Here is a 23,725-nt window from a genome sequence, read left to right on the forward strand (position 1 = left end):
GTGCAGTATTGGGGTGGGAGTTACCCAATTTTCCAGGTGTTGTGTGTCTCAGTTCCCCTGGCTAGAAAAAGGGATTCCCTTCCCCCTTGCGCTTCCCAGGTGAGACGATGCCTCGCCCTGCTTCAGCTCTCGCTGGTCGGGCTGCAGCAGCTGACCAGCATGGATTGTCCGGCACTCCCTAGTGAGATGACCCCAGTACCTCAGTTGAAAATGCAGAAATCACCGGTCTTTGTGTCGCTCGCGTTGGGAGTTGGAGACTGGAGCTGTTCCTATTCGGCCATCTTGCTCCGCTCCTAGACTGTACTTTCCTTGCTTCATCTCCAGAAATCCTGGATATTCTTTGAGAGGTACTTGCTCAAGTCTTTTTTCATAAATCAATTCTTCTTCCAGATATCCTTACTTTCTATTTATTGTTTCTTTCTATGTCTAGAATATATTGTTCTTGAATATGTGTGATCACATTTTTAATCGGCTGTTTTATATTCCTAGATATCTTCTTATTTCTTATCTTTACAATAAAATAATACAAACCTTGAAGTTAGAATTCAGATCATAGACTTTTGTCTTGTGTTTTAAATAATATCCAGTCCACTTCTGTGAAAATAATATACGGTTAATAAATAACTATATTCTTTCAGATATTATTATATTATTTTAATCTTTTACTTTAAATTTTGTTTGGTTTTTTATTTCTGTAGTAGTTTTCTTATGACCATTAAAATTTGAGTCCCAGAGCGTACGTTTAGCAGACGTTTATTCTTCACTTTCTTCTTCAATATTCTCACACAAAGTAATCAGCTTGAGAGGCTGAAAAACAGCAATTGGTTGTGAAGGTAATAGTCATTTCGTTCGTCTGTGTGTTTCAGATGAAAAAGCAATAGATCAAATACTGGCCTCAGACACATTTGTGATCATATTTCACATGAGAATTGGCTCCAGATGTTTGTTTTGGATACAGATAACAAAATGATTGAGTGTCTTAGAGTGCTTCTATACCATATGAAATAAATAACAGCTTACGTTTAATGTTAGAGTAATTCAACATTCAAATACAGGTGACCAGAGACAGCGATAACTCACCTAATAGAATTGACCCCTCTGCTCTCAGCTCAGAATAGAACTGTAGGGGCAGGAAGGAGGTGTTCACATTCCTCCCCATTGTAAGGGTCATAGATGACTCCCCTATGACAAAGACCAGTTAACAAGAGAAAATCATAGCAAATTTTTTTGATCATAGTTTTTTGTTTTGTTTTATTGTTTTAAAATATTATGGCAATTATTTATTGATAGATAATTTGATTAGTAGAGTTATAAATACAAAAAGGAGGAAAGATTACCAGAAAGAAGACATTATTTCTGACAAATCTTCAAGAAAATATTGATTATTAAAATGGCTTTTATCTTATAAGTGTTGCATATACAGTTTTAGCTCCTCAGAGCCCTCTATCAATAAGTCGCCTGAAATAGTAAAGAATTTGCTACTGCAGCCTTGGGGAACATTTTTAGTGTTGTGTTGATGCTTCTCTGACAAAACATGCTTTTAATCAAGACAAACAGTCCCATATTTATGTAAATCCTAAATTCCAAGTATAAGCACTGCAACTGAACTGATGGACTGGAATAAAATAATAAATTCTTAGATTAACTATACCATCTTCTCACAAATTATTTGGATTTCATAAAACTATGAAGTGTTAACATAGAAATGAAATGGGAACTGACTTTATGAAAGGTCACACATTGAAACGAAATGAAATCTCAAGCTGTGGTGTGGAGTTATTCTGTTACCAGGCAGCACTCCCTCACCATAAAAATAGCAGTTAGCTACTGGTTTCTTAATGCCAAACTAATGATGATTTTGAAGACCAACCTGGCTCACTGTCATACTCATGACTCAAATGGAGAACTTTTCCTGTCTTCTGATTTCCTTTCTTTTAGCTTTGTTGAGAAGAGCCCTGAAAAGGAAAAAAAAAAAGATAATTGAGTAAAAACATAATCTCCTGGAGTATCATCTTCTTATTACAGATACCCCTTCACAGCAACAGGAGCCTTTCAATCAGCCACACTCCAACAGGTTCCAAGTCAGTATCCTGTAAGGTTCCCATAGACCTGTGTGAGAACTTCGTGGAAACTTCTTGGTGGCCATGAACCTCTCCATGTACTTATCATAACCTTCCAGTTTTGAAGTTTCTTTATTTCAAAAAGATTACCTTCCATAGCAAGCGGACAGATATGGGAATCACTGCAGATGCTCTGTGAAACCATGCTGAGCTCAGGACCATTCTCTTCTAGGTAAAAAAATTTAAGGCAAGGACAGCAAGATATCTTTATTGAGACCTGAGATATCTTCTTCCAGTTGAGGATGAGTTTGATGACCTGCAGCTCTCCTACTATGTCAGGTATATTTCGAATCTGGTTCCTGGAAAGTTCCACTACATCTGATGGCCTAGGCTACAAAGTTAGGTGATAGTGCTCCCAGTTGGTTCTCACAGAGGCTCAGGGTCTTGAGGGTAGAGAGTCGCCCAAAGGTAGATGGCAACTTTTTCAGGTGACTGCCGTTTAGGCATAGCCTCTCTAGATTTGTTTAGGATTGCATAATCTCATTAGGCAGAGCAGTTTATGTTGTTCAGGGATAGGTTCTTCAGCCGAGTGAACTTCTGTATCGGCAAAGGCAGTAGGTTCTCCATCTTATTGTTGGACAAATCAATGGTCCTGAGATTGCTCATTAGTGTCTGCAATTCTAAGAGGAACTTGGTCAGCCCACGGTCCTTAAACTGGGAGACGACAGTTTAGTGTGCCCATTCCACTTGAGTACCGAGGGCACCATTTCCTATACTGGTGCATCGGCCCACATCTCTCCTATGGCTCAGCTGCCAGATGGTTCAGCAGGGGAACCCCAGGACCTACACTAACCAGGCTGAGTTCCCTGGACTTAGTCCTGGATGGGAACCTGATGATAGTTTTATGTGACATAGAAACTTTCAGAATGAAGACCCAAAGATTGAGGAAAAACTATCCATTTTTTACACTTAGGCTTAATGAAGTATGAACAGGTGTGTAGAAATATGATTGGACAAAAAGGGTATGATCTAATGCTAATAGATGTCTGAGGGGATCCAGCACAGCCTGTCCGCTCTGATTCTTCAGAACCTGTCTGGGCAGCATTCCTTCCTCCAAGATATGGGGCAGACCACCTCTGGAATGAGCATCTTCAATTTATTTATGGCCAGCTCCTAAACAAAAATGTTGGTGTCTTCATCAGGGTTCTCTAAAGGGACAGAACTAATAGGATAGATAAATACATGAAGGGGGGTTTATTAGGAGAATTGACTCACACAGTCATAAGGTGAAGTCCCACAAAAGGCTGCCTGCAAGCTGAGGAGCCAGGAAACCAGTCTGAGTCCCAAAACCTCCAAAGTGGGAAAGCCAACAGTGAGCCTTCAGTCTGTGGCTGAAGGCATGAGAGCCCCTAGGAAATCACTGGTGCAGGTACAAGAGTTCAAAAGCTGAAGAACTAGAAGTCTGATATTTGAGGACAAGAAGTATCCAGCATGAGAGAAAGATAGAGGTCCGAAGACTTAGCAAGTCTAGTCTTTCTACATTCCTCTGCCTGCTTTTATCCCAGCTGTGCTGGCAATTGATTAGATGGTACCCATCCAGATTGAAGGTGGGTCTGCCTCTTCCAGTCCACTGACTCAAATGTTAATCTCCTTTGGCAACAGCCTCACAGACACACCCAGGAACAATACTTTGCATCCTTCAATCCAATTAAGTTGACCCTCAATATTAACCATCATAGTCTGGGAAGGTTAAAATAATATTTTTAGGCTTTATGGCTGGCTTTGGAGAAAGGGGCTGCTAGTTTCTATGACTCGCTCTGGGAAAGAGAGATTCTAGTTACTATGGCTTGCCTAAGGAGAGAATGAAGCATAAAAAACAGGAAGGCAGGAGAGGGTCAGGGAGAGACTTTGCTTCCGAGGTAGCTTCTTAGGCCTTCACTTTGTGATGCTGTTTTCTGAGCCCCAACAAAACTCTGGCAGTACCATATATTTCTCACTGTTAAGATTGCTATATTTTCCATCTGGTTTTGTTCATAATTTTATAGAAAAGCAAAACTGTATTTCCTCTTTAAAGTTACAATGAAACATTTTTAAGTGGATAATTTAATCTTCTGGTAATTAATCTCTTCCTGAAATGTATAGTGCACCTTGTGCATTCAAAAAAAAAAAAAAAAAAAAANAAGAAAATCAGCCATTTCACAGTTCAGTAAAAATGAACTGACTAGTTACTACTGGACTTTACAAATACAAATTTCTTTTTCTTGCTCATTTTCTCTTTTCCATCATCTTCCATTGATTCCCCCTTTTAAAATATTTTCTTACTATTCAATGCAATACCTGTCCTTATCCCTCTTGACATTAAACAGAAAAATAAAATGATGATAGCAGTCTTTTGGCTGGGCATGGTGGCTCACACCTGTAATCTCAACACTTTGGAGGGCTGAGACAGGAGGATCGCTTGAGCCCAGGAGTTCAAGACAGCCTGGTCGACATAAGGATACTCCCTACCTACAAATAATTTAAAAATTAGCCAGTCATGGTGGTACACATCTGTGGTCCCAACTACTCAGGTGACTGTGGCGGGAGCATTGGCTGAGCCCAGGAGATTGAGGCTGCAGTGAGCCATCACTGTGCCACTGTACTTCAGCCTGAGCAAGAGTGAAACCCTGTCTCAAGAGAAAAAATAAAAAAAGAAGATTTTCAAATTAGCGCCATGATTGTTCCATTCCTTTTTCCCCTTGAGTTTTCTTCCATAGTTCTCTCATCTTTTTTTTATTTTTTTATTTTTCTACACTCTTTCCTTCTCTGATTCTTTACAATCTGGCTTTTGCTGAATTGCAGAACTGATTCTGTTTTCTCTAAGTTCATTCCTAATATCTTATTAGTTAAATAAAATGATATTTCATAAATACTACTTTTATAATTTTTATTTTTTATTTAATGTATCTCAAATCTCAGTTTTCTCATATATCTCAATACTCAATTACATTTTTCCTCTAATTTATTAATAATTTAATCCATTTAGGAATAATTATTGTAATTCAATTATTAATCACTCTTCTCTGAAGTACTGATTTATTTTAGGACCACCTAAAATATGCTACTGATTGTGATGTGGATAGGAGGCAGTGAAATACTGGGTAGAACGGGTAGGTTCCCCACGAGGGCCCCAGCCTCAAGCCTGGACCTGCAGCCCAAATTGAGAACTTTACATCCCTGTTTTCCTGCTTGAATGTTGCCTTTTCCAGAACCACCCTGGCCCACCCTGTACTCATAAAAAACCCAGGCTCCACTGCCAGCAGAGCAGCAGAGAAGAAGAGAAAAGAAAAAAACAGCTTGACGTTGGTGAGAAGCAGCTTGACTTCAGAGAGATGCCTTCAGAGGGATGGCTTGATGGCAGGACCTTGCAGAAGAGGTGTTAGTTAAATAAAATGACATTTTATTTAACTAATAAGATATTAAGAGTGAACTTAGAGGAAACAGAATCAGTTCTGCAATTCAGCAAAAGCAGATTGTAAAGAATCAGAAAAGGAAAGATTGTAGAAAAAAAAAAAAGATGAGAGAACTATGGAAGAAAACTCAAGGGGAAAAAGGAATGGAACAATCATGGCTGTAAATTTGAAAAACTTTTTTTTTTTTTTCAATTTGGCCTGGGACAGCTGAACTCCCAAGGAAGATCACCTTTCTGGTCCATCCCCTTTTCAGCTCTCCATCCCACTGAGAGCCATTTTCATCAGCAATAAAATCCCCTGCATTTACCATCTTCAATTCTTTGTGCGACCTGATTCTTCCTGACACCCAATAAGAGCTCGGGATACAGGGGGTTGTCACACTGAGATGTTAAACACTTAAGCCACCCACGGACAGCAAAGTAAAGGACCACACTGTGACATGCCTTCTGAGGCTCTAGGGGCCACACAGAGTTCTGCTCCTGCCTGCGCCCAGAAGCATTTCTTCTGGCCCCTGTGAGCACTCACCTGTATGCTCCCCTTCCTGCAAGGGGTTGAGAGCTGCAGGCTGAGTAAAGGAGCCAACAGCTTCCCAAGTCCAAGTCCTGTGAAGGGGTCAGGGAAAATTTCCTGCAGGCTGAGTAAAGGAGCCAACCGCTTCCCAAGTCCAAGTCCTGTGAAGGGGTCAGGGAAAATTTCCTAATTTCGATTGCATTTTCTTCTGGCTCCATTCCTGTTTGTTCAGCAGCCCAATGGCAAATTTGAAGCATATTTCTAGTAACATTGCAAATAACATTATAGCTTTTTTTTTTTTTTTTTTTTAATCTCAGCCTGAATCAGGTTGTATTTTCGCATTAATTTTTTTTGTTCTTATTCTCTAATTTTTTTTTCATTTTTAGGTTTTTAAAATTATATTTATTTTTTAATTAAAATCATTTCTAGGAAAGAGATTGTGAATATAAGCACAAAAATGCATACATATAATGGTTGTGTTTTGGTACACTGTGTCCACTACCCAAAGCTTAATTTTCACATGCCTCTGTGTGTATTTCCTTGGACAACTCCTTTCCACCCTGAACCTTCCCTTATCACCCCAGATATGATTACTGTGGCATTTACATCTCCAGCTATATCATTTTTTTGTTTGTTTGTTTTGAGGCAGAGTCTCATTCTGTCACCCAGGCTGGAGTACAGTGGCACGATCTTGTCTCACTGCAACCTCTGCTTCCCAGGTTCAAGTGATCCTCGTGCTTCAACCTCCTGAGTAGCTTACAGGCATGCATCACCACACCCAGCTAATTTTTGTATTTTTGTAGAGACAGGGTTTCACCATGTTGGCCAGGCTGGTCTCAAACTCCTGACCTCAGGTGATCCTCCTGTCTTGGCTTCCCAAGGTGCTGGGATTACAGGTGTAAGCCTCCGTGCCCAGCCTATCATTTTTCTTACTATCTAATTCTACTTCCCCAGATATCATCAGGTCACCTCAAGATTAGTTGGCTAAGAGTACCCTTTGTCTTCTCCCTCAGTTATCCGTAATTCTGTCAATAGCTGCAGTATTGTTTTTGGTCTTCAGGGCTCACAACTTCAACTTATCTTTGATTTTTCAAATTTCTTGCTGCCTTCTCTCTTCATGTCTTAATTTTTTCTTCACAGTGTTTCTTGGATTCAGATCTCTTTCTACAATTAAGTAGCATCTGCACCACAGCACAGGCCAGGAGATACATATGTTCTAATGATGATGGCAGTCTTCTCTCCAGCAAATTTGTTTTATCTTCTTGTTTCTCCAGTTTTGAGGAGGAGGATATTGAAACTGAAAATAACATAGTAGTTTTACTGACAGAGAGAGGAAAATCTGGATTCAGGAAAATGAAAATTAATAGAAAGAAGTCAAGATGAAAAATAAAGTGATAAGCAGATTTGCTGCCTTGGGGAGTAGTGAATGATAAAAGTGAAGCCATCAGGGGAATGAATCCGGGGGACTTAATGAATGTGGGAGACTTAAAATCCGGTCATCCATTCTTTTATTTCTCTTTAAAAATGACAGATTTACATATCAGTTTCCATCGAGATTTTAAAACTATCTCTCTATTATCTATGAAATTAACCTCAAACCTTTCTGTCTGCTATTCAGAGCCTTCTTCATTTTTGTTCATTTTCCCTCTCCAACCTGATGTTTCATCATCATTCACTGTGGGTTTTGACTTTAGGCACATTATTGCCATTTTCATCATGAGTAATGATAGTATATGCACGACTAAGAATTTGTAAAGCACTTTCATATATATCACTTCATTTAATCATCTTCTTCACATATTCCGTTTACTATCATCTATGACTTAACAATATCTTCCACATTCCCCCTGGAAATTTGAATCCTTTACACTCTTCAAAACTCCCTTATCTACAAATAATTTCTTCAAGTTAATTATTATAATTGTGAATAGCTACCATTTACCCAACAACTAAAATATGATCATTTATTTATTACTTCCAAGAAACCAGATAGTCTTAAATCTCTGATTTTATATATATATGGAAATGAAGACCCAGAAAGGTTACTTCATTTGCTCAGGGTAAGAGATTGTGGCTAAGAGACGTTAAAGCAAAGGTTTTGAACTTTATTCTTACTGACCTCAAAGCAGGAGCATTTACACAATACTGCAAAGACCCAGGCAGTTTGTCTGTGCTGTGAGCCCACACATTCCTATGATGCCTTTGAATAGTCAACATTTTGTGACCTTACTTTTGTTACCACTTGCATCCACTTTCATAAAAGCTGAGATTGAATCAAAATATTCTATATCCCTTATGAAGCATATGAAAATTTTGCAACAAATGATTATTGAATGTAAGAACTTCCTCTAAGTAGTTGGGTCCTTTCTCTTTTCTTCAATTAGTCTCATATTTATGACCTCTCTTCCTCTCTTTCTCTTTCTCTTTTGAAGATCATGCAGGAAGGGTTGAGTTGATTACACTCCTCACTTCCTGGCACAGTATTATCATTGGATCTATGTGAGATTTTTTATTTTCCTCATGCCCTCCCTTGGTTTCTCTTTCTTTCTTAACTTTTATTTCTAAAGCCTACCCCTCTTCCTTACCTCTGTCTCTAGAGGAAATCATTTCAATGTAGTTCATATATTATCTTATAAAATCTATGTTGTTGTTTTACATACATACCTTTTTAATTATGTAATTGGTATTATACATATTACAGTCTGTCATTTACCCTTTTTAGTCAGCACTGTCTTTATGAACTGTACACCTACTCTATTACTTCTAATCACTAGGTAGTGTCATAGAGTGTGCACACGTCTTTCATGCTTTTCGATTCTGCCATGTAAATACACTCAAGTTGCTCCTAACTTTCTGCACAAATGATAATTCCATACACATACATTTACCTGCATTCTTATAGATGTGGATAAAAATTCCGTTAGGACCAATAACAATCACAGAATGTGCTTCTACTTACAAAGACTAAGTAGAACCAGTTCCTCTTCAGAATGGTTGCATAGTCTACATCTGTACTATCTAAGTTCCCACATCCTTGGCAGCTCTCAAAATTATCCACTCTGTCATTTTCTCCCTAATATATAGGAGTAACATGATATATTGTTGCTTTTGTTGCATTTGTTTTATTTCTCATGAGTTTGAGCACCTCTCCATATACTCACTAACCTTAATTTCCTTTGGTCATTCTCCTATTAAGATTACTGCTTTTTCTTATTAATTTGTAGAAATCAACACTATGTTCTAAACTTTAGACATTTCAGATATCGCCTCCATCCAGTCGCCCATCTATGAACTTCATCCACGGTGGCCTCTGTTGAACAAGTCCTCTTTGTCTGTGTCTGCTTCCCTCACTTACCCCTTTGTTTGATTCATTTCTTTGCATATTTCTTCTTCCTCGCATAATCATTTTCATCATATTTAGGATCTTCTAGGCTTGTTATTCATTCATTGATTTTTATAATTATCATTTATTCTTTTATGCAATCAAAAATATTTAAAATCTAGTAAAATCGAAGATATTTAAATCTAGTAAAAGACACTGGACTGTATCCTAGAAATGCAGGTTTTGTTGTTGTTCCACCTCTTACCTGAATGAGTGTTCTTCTCTCTCACTCTCTCTCCCTCACACACATCCCGAATGAAGATTCTTACAACTTGTTAATTAAAAGAATTGGTGAGTTAAAAAAGCAAATCACGAACTTGACATACAAAGCAGAGATATTTTAAAAATCCAGAAATACTTGGGAAAGTGATTACTAAGAGAGAAACAAAAATTGGCTCTTAAAAAAATGTGAAAGATAGCTGATGACATCATCTTGTATATGTATAGTTTGAATAATACTTGAAAGTTCATCCCGGCCTTCATTCTACAGATTCTATTTCCTCTGCCTACCTATATATTATACTTCAGAAATATTTAACTATCATTCATTCCCAATATGGCTAGAGATGGAGAAATGGAGGGAAGCAAGTCATGATATATATTGGGTCAGATAAATAATATACCATTTACCAATTCATAAGTTGCTACTGTGTACAATAAATGTATCTGATGATGGGAGGGAAAAGTTCAAATAAATTCTTAAATGTAGGAACAGAAAATACAGTAAAAACTCTGAAGTAGCAGGAGAGAAAACATCGTAACAGTAATATCACTTTTTGTTTGATGATATTATATATATGGTAAAGAATCAGGGGATTTCACACAGAATTGCTGGTTGTATGGTTGTAATAGCAATTTACCCTGAAAGGATCTGAAGAAGAACTATTTTTCTTAGACAACTCATCTGCTACTTTCATAGTCTGTCTGATAAAAATCATTCTGCAAATCTGTAGTGGGACTAAAAGAAAACAAAGAAGACAATTGTACATAGAAGATAACAGTCTGTTGAGTGTTTTCTAAAAGCTTCTTGTAATGCACTAGATTTATAAAAATGAAATTCATCACTTATACAAAGTGTAAATTGTAACCTCCTTTATTTTGTACATATCTCATCCTTATAATGTGCTAAAGGAGGAAGATTTTAGGCTACTTCTCTGTTAAGAGGATAATATGCTGGTTTGATCTGTTAAATTCAGTCATTTATGAGACAGAAGCTAGTATACTGGAAGAATTGTTAGAAAACAGTAAAAATGAATGGTTACTTCACATATTATTTATATTCATTCTAAATGGAGTTGCCCTAAAAGAGGTTAATATAGCTATGTCAAGATGGAAACAAACTAGAAGATTCTTCATTTATTTTATCTCCAAATACTTTTTTACAAGGTTTCATTTAATTAAAGTAAAAACCATTATAAGAAGGGATTTTAAAATTCTGTCTTCATGATTTCCCACTGGTTTATGAAATAACATATTGGACTATTTATTACAACTTTATTTTCTCAAAGGGGAAATAGTAATCTAATACGTCAACAGAGATCTTAAAAGCGGAGGCGCTTGAAGAAGATATCTAGATTAAGAGTTCGAATAGAAAATCATTTGAAAATTTACACTTTGATTTTTGGTCTTTGGTAAACTAGTTTTTTTATTTGTTCATTTTATTTTAGTCAAGCATGATTCAGTAAATATTTATCAAACAAGTGTTTTCTCAACATAAAATGACTATAGAGGATACAAGAACTTGAAAAGATTGTGAGCAGTTTTAATAAGATAGTCAATGTAAAGGTCATTGTTCAAAGAAAACAGATGTGCTTTTAATCACTTTTCATTTTGTAAACTCAAACATGTTTGGAAATAGTGGGAATAATGTATTCAACAGCCAATATTTTTAAATATTTAGAATATGTCATACACAATTTAAATGATTTCCTGAAAGTAATAAAACATTAGATAACTTTGAAGCCCTCTGTGTATGCATTTCTCCATCCCCAGAGTCAGCCTCTTTTGTGAGCCTGGTGGATCTGTTCTGTCCTTACAGTTTGTGTCTTTAAACAACATTTAACGCTGTGCTTTTATATGTACACAAGTTATGTACATTATGTAACCCATCTGAAACTAGGTTTTGTTTTTTTTTCTCATTAATATGATTTTGAGTTTTAACTGCTCTATAACATTATCCTCTATCAAAAGATTATTGTTTGCCATTCCTCTGTTTGTGGCTGTTAAGGTTTGCTATATCAAACTATGTTGTAGTAAATGGCCTTATGATGTCTACATATGAAAATGTAAACAACTTGAACTACATATTCAAGAGTATGTGCATCTTCATTTACACGTTTAAGTCTTTTTTATAGCCAAATATATCTCCATAATAGTTGTAGAAATACACACTACCATCAACACTTTGTGAAAGTTCCTCATTCTCCAAATCTTTGCTAACACTAGCTACCATCGTGGGTCAAATTGCTTCTCCTCCACTTACTAGCTGTGTGACTTTGACATGCTAGTTATATAATTTCTCTGTGTCTCTGTTTCTTCCTGTGTAAAATGGGGGTGACATCACCCACCTCATAAGGCTTTGTGAGGACTGTGTAAATTGGGATTTATAAATGTTTAAGAATGACTGGACCCGGTGGCTTACATCTGTAATCCCAGCACTTTAGGAGGCCAAGGCGAGCGGATCACTTGAGGCCAGGAGTTCGAGACCATCCTGGCCAACATGGAGAAAACCTGTCTCTATTAAAAATACAAAAATTAACTGGGTATGGTAGCACATGTCTGTAATCACAGCTATTCAGATGGCTGAGACATGAGAATTGCTTGAGCCTGGGAGGCAGAGGTTTCAATGAGTTGAGATCACACCACTGTACTCCAGCCTGGGCAACAGAGTGAGACTCTATGTCAAAAAGAAAAGTTTAAGAATAATTATAGTATATAGGAAGCACTCCATGTGTGATGTTTTGATAATTCTTGGACTTCCAATTTTGCCCAATAAAATGGGTGTGGTCTTGCTGTTTTAATTGGTGTAAACTTTTCTTAATATTCTCAATTACTACGTGACTTCATTATGGACTAGTAACAAAGTCTGTGGACTGGCAGCAGTCTATGTAGATAACCTGAGTACAAGTTTGTTAAATTACTTTTAGTCTTGTAGGTTTTTCTTTTTTACACATTGGAGGATATAATTTTACTATTAAATCAATGTTTGTAATGCTTATATATCATTTCAAATTTTCTTTTCTTTCTTTTTTTTTTTTTTTTTTTTTTTTTTTTTTTTTTTTTTGAGATGGAATCTCACTTTGTTACCCAGGCTGGAGCATAGTAGTGTGATCTAGGCTCACTGCCACCTCTGCCTCCCAGGTTCAAGAGATTCTCCTGCCTCAGCCTCCTGAGTAGCTGGGATTGCAGGCATGTGCCACCATGTCTGGATAATTTTGTACTTTTAGTAGAGATGGGATTTCATCACGTTGGCCAGGCTGGTCTTGAGCTCCTGACCTCAGGTGATCCACGAGACTTGACTTCCCAAAGTGCCGGGATTACAGGCATGAGCCACTGCACCCGGCCTTCTATTTCTTTTTAAGTCAATTTTGCTAAAACATTTCTCTAAGAATTAACTTATTTTACATATTTTCAAGTGTATCATTAAAATACATATCTTACTCTCTGTTTTTTTTGTTTTGAGGTGGAGTCTTGCTCTGTCGCCTTTTTTTTATTTTCTATATTTTCTATTTTCACTCTTCCTACTGTTAATTTATCGCTATGTATGTGTATATATGTATATGCATATGTATATGTATATGTAATATGTGTATGTATATGTGTGTGTGTATATATATATATAATCAAGTCTGCCATAGGTCTAATCTATATTTTGTTATTCTTTTAAACAAATGGCTTTGGGTTTGCTAGTAATATCTTTTGTCGTATTGTATCAATTTCTGTGGTTATATTTGTTGTTATTTTCAAATTTGAGTTAATTTATTTTTATTTTCTGAATTCTTTGAGTTGAACTATTATTCCATTAATTTTCTAATAATAATTTCTCTATTTTATTCAACTAACTCTAATGCACAGAAAAGAAACAGAACTAAATTGTTGGAATTCTTTGTTTTCTTAATGTAGATAGAAAATTTTTCAGATCTGAGGAAGGTTATAGGAATGACTAAATGAGCTAAAATTAATGATATATGTGAACCTGGACTGTTAACAGTGAGTTACAAGTAGTATTTGTACAGTTTTATGCCCTTTACAAATTTTTACAGTCATTACTACATTTTTTAAATAACAAATGTATTTAGATATAATTCACATACCATAAGATTCACTCTTATAAAGTACACAATTCAGTTTAACTGTTACAGCTATTTAATTTTTGAACACTGTAGTCACCCCAAAACAAACCCCATGCCCATTAGCAATCATTTCCCATTAATACCTCCCCTCAGCCCTAGAAACCACTAATCTATCTATTTATTTTCTACCCCTAAAAATTTGCCTCTTCTGGACATTTCATATAAATATAATCACACAATATGTGTTTTATGACTAGCTTCTTTCACTTGGCATAATGTTTTCATTTGTTTTAGCATACACCAGTAATTATTTTCTTTGTATTGATGAATAATATATCTATCATGTGGATAGACAACATTTTTTTATTCATCAGTCGATGGGCATATGAATTATTTCCATTTTTGGTTATGAATAATGCTGCTATGAATATGCACCAGTTTTCTGTAAACATGAATTTTTAATTATCTTTGGTGTATAATTAGAATTGGAATTTTTGCTGGGTCATATGGGTAACTCAGTATTTAACGTTTTAAGGAAGAGCCAAACTGTTTTCCAAAGTGACTGCATTTTTTTTTAATAGCCAACTGGCAGTGTATGAGGGTTCTAATTTCTCTACATCCTTGCCATCATCTGTGTCATCCAGCTTTCTTATTATAATCATCTTAGTCGGTGATTAAGTCTTAGTCTCATAGCTAAGAAACATTGCCTAATCGAAGGTTGCTAAGATATATGCCTGTGTGTTCTTCTAATAGTAGTGTACTTTTAGTTTTTACATTTAAGTGTGTAATACAGTTTGAGTTAGTTTTTGTCTATGGTGTGAGATAAGTCTGAACGTAAGTGGAGGAAAAATTGTCTTTCCAAGAAACAGTGCTGGGAGAACTAGATTTTCACATGCAATTGAATGATATCTGAACCTATCTTATACCATATAAAAAAATTAATTCAAATTGTATCAAAGACCTAACATAAGAGCTAATCCAAAATTAGATATTTTTTTCTTTTAAACAACTGTGCATCCAACACAAACATTTCCTTTATTTTAAAAATGCTAGATGCGGGATATTAAATTTTAAGAGTATTTGTTTTATTGGGAGCTATCTGGAACTATTCTGTACATGTTTTTGATACACATTTTTTCAGTTAGCTCTAGTCACAATAATGTCATACAGAAAAAACAATACTGTGCAATAAATAACTGCAATATCTAAGTGATCACAACAATATACATCAGTATGTCTCACAGTAATTAGTTTAGGGTTTGATACATTTTGGAAATAACATAATTTTAGTAACTTTCAGATACTGAAACATTCTTTTAGACACAATAATACTAAAAGAAACTTTAATCTCATATCCGTTTTCAAAACTTCTTTCCTTTCTCTCTACTCAGGCCTGTTTCAGGCTAAAAGAAACCAGTGAGGAATGATATAGTTATGATTTTTTTGGACTCTGCAGAAAGCCGCCATCTTCTCTCTTAACGGAAGCACTCCCTAACTATAAGTCCAACAACTTCTTCACAGAAATCTTTTTCTGTTGTTGTTGGATATTTCTTCTCTGTGGATCTGTAAATATAGGGTAGTTAGCTAAGAGAATAGCAAAGTTAATTTTAGCCAAATCTTAGAAATTCCTATGGTGATTTTCTGAGGTTTGTCCAGGTGAAATTCTAAAAAAAAAAAAAAAAAAAAAACAGAACCCCCCTACTATGGTTTTGTGGAGCAATAATTTTGCGCTATCTTTAATCAGTGACAAGGTAATATGTAAATTCAAACAATAAAATCCTGGCCCACTAATACGCTATTCTAATGAAAATATAAACCGTAAATTTCAAGTTTCTGTTAAATATTGGATTAAAGAAATTGCTGTTTTTAAGATGGAGAATTATGTAATAAATATATTTTAAATAATATATTTTGATCTCAAGGCATTTTAAGCCAGAGTTTACATTTCATAAGCCTATTAAACATAAATTTAAATTGCAGATCTTTTGAAGCATTCATCATCTTTTTCTATCGTGGCATGAGATCAGAAGGATAGAATCTTCCCGCACAAAGAGAGCATAGTCCAACTTGTTCCTGGATGAGAAACACAATAGCACTTGATTTTCACTTGCAACAAAGGTTTACTTTATTGGACAGATGTTGTAGAAGACAGAATATACCGGGGAAAGCTTTCTGAAAAGTGGAGGTATATAGTATTATAAATTTTCTTAATATTAGATTACTTTTTAAGTGAAAATTCAAAGAAACATGTTATAGTTATAACTAGAAGAAATTTGATTATTCTTTTACCTTGTCGGGCAGAAAGTGTAATCGGCTCATGCTGTTGCACCACCATTTGCCACTGTGGACTTTTCCATGGACCCCGATGGGCAAAGAAATTTATTTACCGAGAAAACAAAACAAAGTGACTGGTTGTTACATACCATTAGTGCCACAAATTTTTAGGAGTTAGCAATATTTTTTTTTTTTTAATCTTGCTACGCATCTTTCAAAGATAAGTAGGCAAAAATAAAAAAGAAAAATTACCCAAAGATTACTAAAATGAGGGCTAAATATTTTTGGCCATAATTTGACTTATCTTGTTGACTAATAATCGCTTTCTTAAGTAGAAAGTCTTGTATATAAATCGCCAGGTGCAAGTGACTCCACCGCCTGTAATCCGCAGGCACTGTCGGGAGGGCGAGGGGGCAGGTGATGCACGTGAGGTCAGGAGCTCGCACCGCAGAGCCTGGGCCATAGAAATGAAATCCCGTTTCTACTAAAAATATAAAAATTAGCCGGGCTCAGTGGATGCATGCCTGTAACCCAGTTACTCAGGAGGCTGAAGAAGGAGAATTGGCTTGATTGGGAGTCGGGAAGGTTGCAGTGAGCGCGAGATTGTGCGCATTGCACTCCCAACCTGGGGCAACACAGTGACACCCATCTCAAAACAAAAAAAGAAAAAAAAAAAAAAAAAAATGAAGTCTTTGACATAACTATATGATTCCTGAAATGCTTGTGCCTGCATAATATCATGTCCAAGGACAAGGTATCTCTGTCAAATTGTTAATTCGCATCTAAATCACGCTTTGCAATTTTGAAAATGGTCATATTTAAGCAGCATAACTATAGTTAATGATATGTAAACTTATACCTATGCGAATATACTGATTTAAAACGATGGATTTAAGATTCATAGGATCAATTGGTTAGGAGGGCGATTTCCATAAACACATTGTTAATGATGTCTAAACAAAAAAGGCCAGCTGATGTGGTAGCAACGTTACCAAACTACAATGATTTATCATATTATTGACCCCCAAAGTTGTTTAAAAAGGAAAAGTTTTGGCTAGCCAGGCACAGTGGCTCATGCCTGTAACCCCAGCACTGAGGCAGAACAGGATGCTTAAGGCCATGAGTTCAAGACGCAAGCCTGGACAACAATGGCAAAAATCCGCATCCCTCTGCCTAAAAATACAAAGAAAGCTGGGTATAGTTGCTGTGTCACCTGTAGCCCTTCGCTACTCAAGGAGGGCTGAAGTAGGAGAATCATCTGAGCGCGCTGGAAGTTGAGGCTGCAAATGCCATGAATCAACACCATTGCATTCCACCTGGGCAACCAGAAGTGAAGACCGCTGTCTCAATATATATATATCACGTACTAGTCATATATATATATTATATAATATATATAATAAAATAGAATAAAATAAAATAAATAACTGAAAAAAGGCTTTTTTTTTAATTGTGAAAGAAATAAGTTAGTGGATAAATAAGAATATTGTAGGGATCACCCAAATCGCTTATTTTTTATTCATACCTTTTCTCTTTATTTACATTTTGTTATATCTTGCAAATCTTAGGGTCCCAGGTGAGGAAGAGGGTCATCTGGGGCTTATCTTTGTTAAGATTTAATATAGTAGTAGCTGTTATCTGTTATGCTTCCACAAAGAGAAAAAGAGTGAGTGCTGATTAGCCAGAATGCATATGAGCTCTGGTGGGCTTTTTCTTTTGATTTTATTCTACTCTTGAAGATCAACATTTGAGTTAAGTTGCACTGATTGTTTCCAAAATCCCTTACTCTGTATACAAAAGTCAGAAACAAGAAGTAACTTTTTTTTTTTTTTTTTTTTTTTTTTTTGCCACCTCAATGTTGTTATTAACCTCAGAGCTGTTTAAAAACTTGATTCCACTGATACTAAAAGGATTTACTAGATTAAAGGTTTTTGGTAAGGATGATGGGTAATTGGAGACTAAATTGGAGACTACTTGGTGTTGCCTGTGCTAAGTAGCACTTTTGCAATCTCTCAAAGTGGAAATCACATTGAAATAATTTGTACTGCTGGTCGCAGGTAGGCCTTTTCCTTTGTACTTAACGCAATCCTTGAATGGGTGCACATACTGGTTTTCCTTCTTTTGTAGGTGTCAGTGCCATTGAAGTGGTTGTGGAGCATGGCCTGGCTACTCCAGAAGGCCTGACAGTCGACTGGATAGCAGGAAACATATACTGGATAGACAGCAATCTGGACCAAATCGAGGTGGCTAAATTAGATGGCTCCCTAAGAACTACACTAATAGCAGGAGCCATGGAACACCCCAGGGCCATTGCTTTGGACCCAAGATATGGGTAAAGAAGTTTGCCTTTTATAGATTGAGTTTGGCATAAAAAATAGGCTTTCAATTTAATATTGAATTCAATTATCTCATCAATTATCATCAATTATGAGTCAAAGTGTCAAAGTGGCTATTTTGTGCTGACATATGTGTGTGGGGTGGGGTGGGGGTGGGTGTGTGAGTTGTATACACAGCAACTAGTTTAAGTTTATTGCCACAAGTTTGGTTATAGGATTGCTTACACATGTACTTTTAGAGGCTCAAAATGTCTTTTTTTTTTTCCTAAATGTGGGCATTAGGCCCTATTGGAAGCTATTGCAACTCTTTTTCAAAGCAGTAATTTAATGAATTTATCTTCGCCCTGCCAAAGAGATGCTGTAATTGTTTCTAATGGTTGCAAACTACAGGGCCAGTCTTTGTTCTAAATAGTCACAGATGTTAACCGTCTCACCCTTAATTTATTTTTTATGTTCTTGGAGTCAGTTTAAAAGAAAATTTAAATAAGCTTGAAGGAGTCCAGTGGTGAGATATTGACTATTGGGAGATTTGAAAGACAAAGCATATGATTCTGGAAAACAAGGTTCAATGTTGAGTAACTCAGGTTACTGTCTCTCTCTTCCCTTGTGTGTTCCTTTGTGAAGGAGCAGAAGAGAGGCACTGGATTTCCATCCAGAAGATGTGGGTTCCCATTCCTGCCCAGTCACTTATACTCTGGGGGTATCAAGTGTATTCTTTTTCCTTAGATTTCAGGTTTCTATTCTATGAATTGGAGATAATAACATCTTCCTCCTTCAGTTGTTTTTAAGGAGATGATATACATAGGAGATAATATGCACCTGATATGTGAGAATGCTTTGTTATTCCTGTCAACTATGACCTTTGTAATTTTTTTGTAAATCAAAGGCCATTGTTGAGTCTAAAGGTTAGCAGAAAAGAATTCTTTGGGAGGCTTGTACCTTTAAGTAATGTCAAATCCAGGGAAAGCCAATGAGTGCTTCAATGAGAGAGGAGCTCCAGTGAACAAGGAGTGAGCCAAGAGGGAGTTCAATGAGATAAAGAAGAGAGAAAAGCCAGCCTATGTCTAAGTCAGTCTCCTGGCCACACTCTCTAACTTTTGCTCTTGTCTATGCCTAAGACTCAGAAGTCAATAGATTGGGAAGTATGTTTACGTCTCTGTTCCTCAATTTTGACTCAGAAATGAAAGGGGCAGAAACCACTTCTCTAGAGCAGGGATTCCAAATTGACCACCCTCATTTCTGTGTTTGCTTTATTTTCCACATTGTTTTAAATTTACTTGAATTAGTTGTCAAAATTTAAAATATTGAGAGATTTTACGTAAGACCCTGGATTTCTGCCTTGTTTCGTAAAATAGGGAGATTTGGTAACAATGAGCTGAGCAGTAGCTGTTTCTCTTAGCCTGGAAGTGTATTCTCTAGTTTATGTAGTCTACATTTTACCTATTTCACTCATTGCTTCCTATAATAACAATTTATCAGGAGAAAGCCTGCTATGTTTAATAAGACATGCCTTTATTTTTCAATATTTTATTCCTGAGGTACAAGTAGATTGCTGATACTGACTGTATATTTCCCACAAAGTTGCAAGCTCACTATCAGCCAGGGCCTTATCTCCAGTGCCAACTACTGATATAAGGATTTTACCTATCAGACCTAAGTTGTGTCAGCATGAGAAACTTTCTGAATACAAGAAAAGTAGTATTTTGGAAAAAGATTGTAATCATAGCATGTAAACCAACATGAGAAGAAAAATATGAATAATTCCAAAATTATAAATGACACAGAACACACAAAAAACAGGTGTATGAAAGTTTAAAAATGGCCTCACCAAACAAGATAGATTTTGCAGTTGATACCTTATTTTCCACTGATACTATATTAACAATGCTGGGATCAACTTATTGATCTCAGTTTTGAAAATATCCAACCTGAGAGTAAAGAAAACAAAAACACCAAGGACATACAACCTACAAATGCTATTTAAGTGAAAATACCTAGTATGATTTCAGTGTGAAATATCCTCAAAGAGTTGAAAGTTAATACAGAAAGCTAGCGTGAAAGTAGGGGAAACTCAAAAATGCTTCTGGGGGAGTTGATGCTTTCCATCAGTGACTGCTGCTATGAAACGGTGAGACTAATTAAGATAATTACATTAGTAATAAAATAATAATTTTTTAAAATAGGGTAACAAAATAATGCTTATACAATTGTTTCTACAATAAATGACCAGAGTTTGGACAACAGTACTAATTCATTAAACTCTAAGTGTTAACTGGAATGTTGACAGATTTTGTGTCGTGATTCGATAAGCTTTTATTGTTAAAAGTTATTTTACAGAGGTTGATATGATTAAGATACAAAGTTTATACAAACATCAAAGCATATTTTAAAATGTAAATTTTTAGATTAAAAAATGTAATGTGAATATTAAAATATTTTCAAGTTTATTAGCTATTTTGGTAAAAAGTTCTGAGGTTAGTTTAATATTGGACCTTTCACAAGGTAGGCTTAGAACATAGCAACAAGAAGCACGCACGCGCACACACACACTCACGCACACACACACTCTTACAGCAAAGCCAAGCCAAGCACAAGAAAAGCAACACTGAAATATAATTTTATTTAAACTCAGCTTACTGTCTTAGTGCCATTTACAATATAAAAATAAGATTTTCCCTAATTTCTCAAACTATTAATAAAATATATAAGGAACCAGAGAATCAGCATTGATATGAACTTCAAAGTAATTTAAACTTCTTTTGAAATTTTTAATTTTAGATAAAATTCACTAATTATTGAGGAATATGATTTATATAAAGACTGTTATATTTTCTACCAAATCTTAAGCTTTTTGATGGCAAGGGAATTTGTTTTCAGTCTGTAAAATCCTTCTAAGCCTCTTTGAATATATACTTGTGCTAAGTAAATGTTAAACAAATGAATGCATGCATATAAATGGAACTTGTTTATATGCAACTTACATGAATTCAAGGATGTATTTAAAATGTGAAGTATACAGTAAAGACAGCTAATGGGTAAAACTATGAACTTTGTTTACAATAACAAATGAAAAAAAAGGTTTGCAACTAGCTACTTTCTCCCTTAACACAGCTGAGAAAAAAACAGGCCCTAACAGTAGCCCCACAAAACACATTTACTTCATGTGAGGTTTCTACAGCAATCAAGGTCTTTGTGACCTTTTTTTACAGATGCCAATATGAAGTGTTTTCAATTGACTACTTTGCTTCCCCAGCATCAAATCTACCAACATTCACTTTGGGTTATAAAACATATCTGTCATCATGCCATATTCCTTCAGTATTCTGGATTTTGACCTGATCTCCCAAGTGACAAACTATTCCAAGATGGTAAATTGAGAGTCTTAGGGAGGAGCTATTTTTCTTTCATTCCATTTTAAGGTAATGCACTTATTGCTAAGGTGACCTGAAAGAGACCATGAATCCCGTTTTAAACATTAAGTTTATTATTAAAGAGTAACAAGTACCAGGGTGTACAGAATCTACAAGGTACTCACTTCAGTTCTTAAACTTTCATTGCCTTTATTTTTATGCTACCGCATGGCATCTTCCTGCTCTATTGCTAAAGCTAGTATTTAGTTTTCCTTGGTCATAATAACTGAACTAAAAATTCAGCTTTTAACTAAAACTGAATTTAGTTAAACTAAATTTTTAACTGCCATAAAAATTGCATTGGTGAAAGCAGAAATAGTAATTGTGAAGATTAGTGAGACATCTAAATAATATTTTAATCCTATCTAGGAATATTCTTAAATGGAACTAATGAAGGTTTTGTTGATTTTAGAAGAACTAAATATTATAGATAAGTAACCTCTTTTTTTTTTTTTTTTTCTACTGGGATCATTTATTTTTACCTTCTGCTGCTTGATCTGATAGATGGTAATGGCCTTTTTATGCCTATAATGGTACATGTTGTTCATGGTCTTTTGAACCAGTTTAATCCAGACACTTACTAATGCATGAATGGAGGAACTGCAGCATCTGTAGACTGCAGTTTCTTTTTTTAAAAGTTATTGTGGCTGAACATTTCCATACATCCTATAAGGAGAGATATTACATCTTTGTATACTTGAGGATATAATACAATCATTGAAATGCTAATGCATTTTAACCATCCAAAGAGAAAGTAATAGGGAAAAGATGATTCTGTTAAAATAGCACATTATCAAGTATATGAAAGAGTGCCTAGAATTTTATGAAAGGATGATCATTGATATCAGCTCTTAAGATTGTTGTGAACTGTGTTATGGCAAGGTTAAGAACACTTTTATGGTGACTAATTCTATAACATGTTATTTATAAAAAGTGTTGGAATTTTTCATTTAAATCGATGAAATTTTAGTCTCACAGTGATTACTATAGAGGAAGTATACTAACACTGCTAGGTTTAGTGAAGAAATGACACGATCACCTATTTTAGTGAATCAAAGTGTCCCAAGCCATATTTTCCCCACTAGAAAACGTTTCACAGTTCACAGTGCCTATTTCTAGTAAATATAAATATAGAGAATGCAGAATTGCAGGGTCACTGATAGATAGTTGGACTCACCACAACTATTCAAAGTGTAACTGGATAGAAAGTTACAAGGTAGACACCTATTTCCCAATTGTTATACAGGCACAAGATGATGCATCAGAAGTTTTTGTCTTATCATTGCAGAGTGGGAAGTACAGCCTTATCTATATCTATTGGTGGCTTATCCACAAATACTCAGAGACTGCCTATAACTTCCAAATTAATGGTTTGTTATCAGGGATTATTTTTTCTTTTCTTTTCTTTTCTTTCCCTTTTTTTTTTTTTTTTTTTTTGAAACAGTTTTGCTCTGTTGCCCAGGCTGCAGTACAGTGGCATGATCTCAGCTCACTGCAAACTCCGCCTCCCGGGTTCAAGTGATTATGTAATTGGGATTACAGATGTGTGCCACCACACCAAGCTAACTTTTCTATTTTTAGTAGAGACAGGGTTTCACCATGTTGGCCAGGCTAGTCTCCAACTCCTGACCTCACGTGGTCCATCTACCTCAGCCTCCCAAAATGCTAGGATTACAAGCATGAGCCACCACACCCGGCCTGTTATTTTTTTAAGCTTGCAGATCTCTCTTCTGGCCCTTGTTTGTGGAGATAACACTACAAACTAGATTGATGCTGTCTTTGTGTTCTTTCTACTTAAACCTTTTTTTTTTTAATGCTAAGTTTAAAAGCAGCTGATAAATAACCTGTTGTCTATGAAAGATCTATGCACTCAAAATTAAATTGAAATGAGATTTAATTTATTTCATATTCATTATTTTTAAGAAAGACATTTAACTATTTAAATAGCCTGTCAGCTTTATATTAACCTTTGTTCCATTTTTCTATTTGACTGGCAATATATTATATTA

The 23,725-nt window shown here is 35.6% G+C and overlaps 1 protein-coding gene and 1 pseudogene across 1 annotated transcript in view; one reads left to right on the forward strand and one right to left on the reverse strand.

The window, feature by feature from the left end:
- Positions 1 to 23,725, forward strand: part of LOC108532435 (low-density lipoprotein receptor-related protein 1B-like) — a 614,569-nt gene that overhangs the window by 402,482 nt on the left and 188,362 nt on the right. The window contains 4 exon segments of the mRNA XM_017876508.1: positions 15,677 to 15,806; positions 15,808 to 15,881; positions 17,539 to 17,546; positions 18,098 to 18,302. Coding sequence (XP_017731997.1) covers positions 15,677 to 15,806; positions 15,808 to 15,881; positions 17,539 to 17,546; positions 18,098 to 18,302 — 417 coding nt within the window.
- On the reverse strand, positions 2,057 to 9,437 carry LOC108532434 (leucine-rich repeat-containing protein 57 pseudogene; annotated as a pseudogene).

This window comes from Rhinopithecus bieti, unplaced genomic scaffold (assembly GCF_001698545.2).
Source record: "Rhinopithecus bieti isolate Rb0 unplaced genomic scaffold, ASM169854v2 scaffold_10356, whole genome shotgun sequence".
In the NCBI taxonomy this organism is placed as follows: Eukaryota; Metazoa; Chordata; class Mammalia; order Primates; family Cercopithecidae; genus Rhinopithecus; species Rhinopithecus bieti.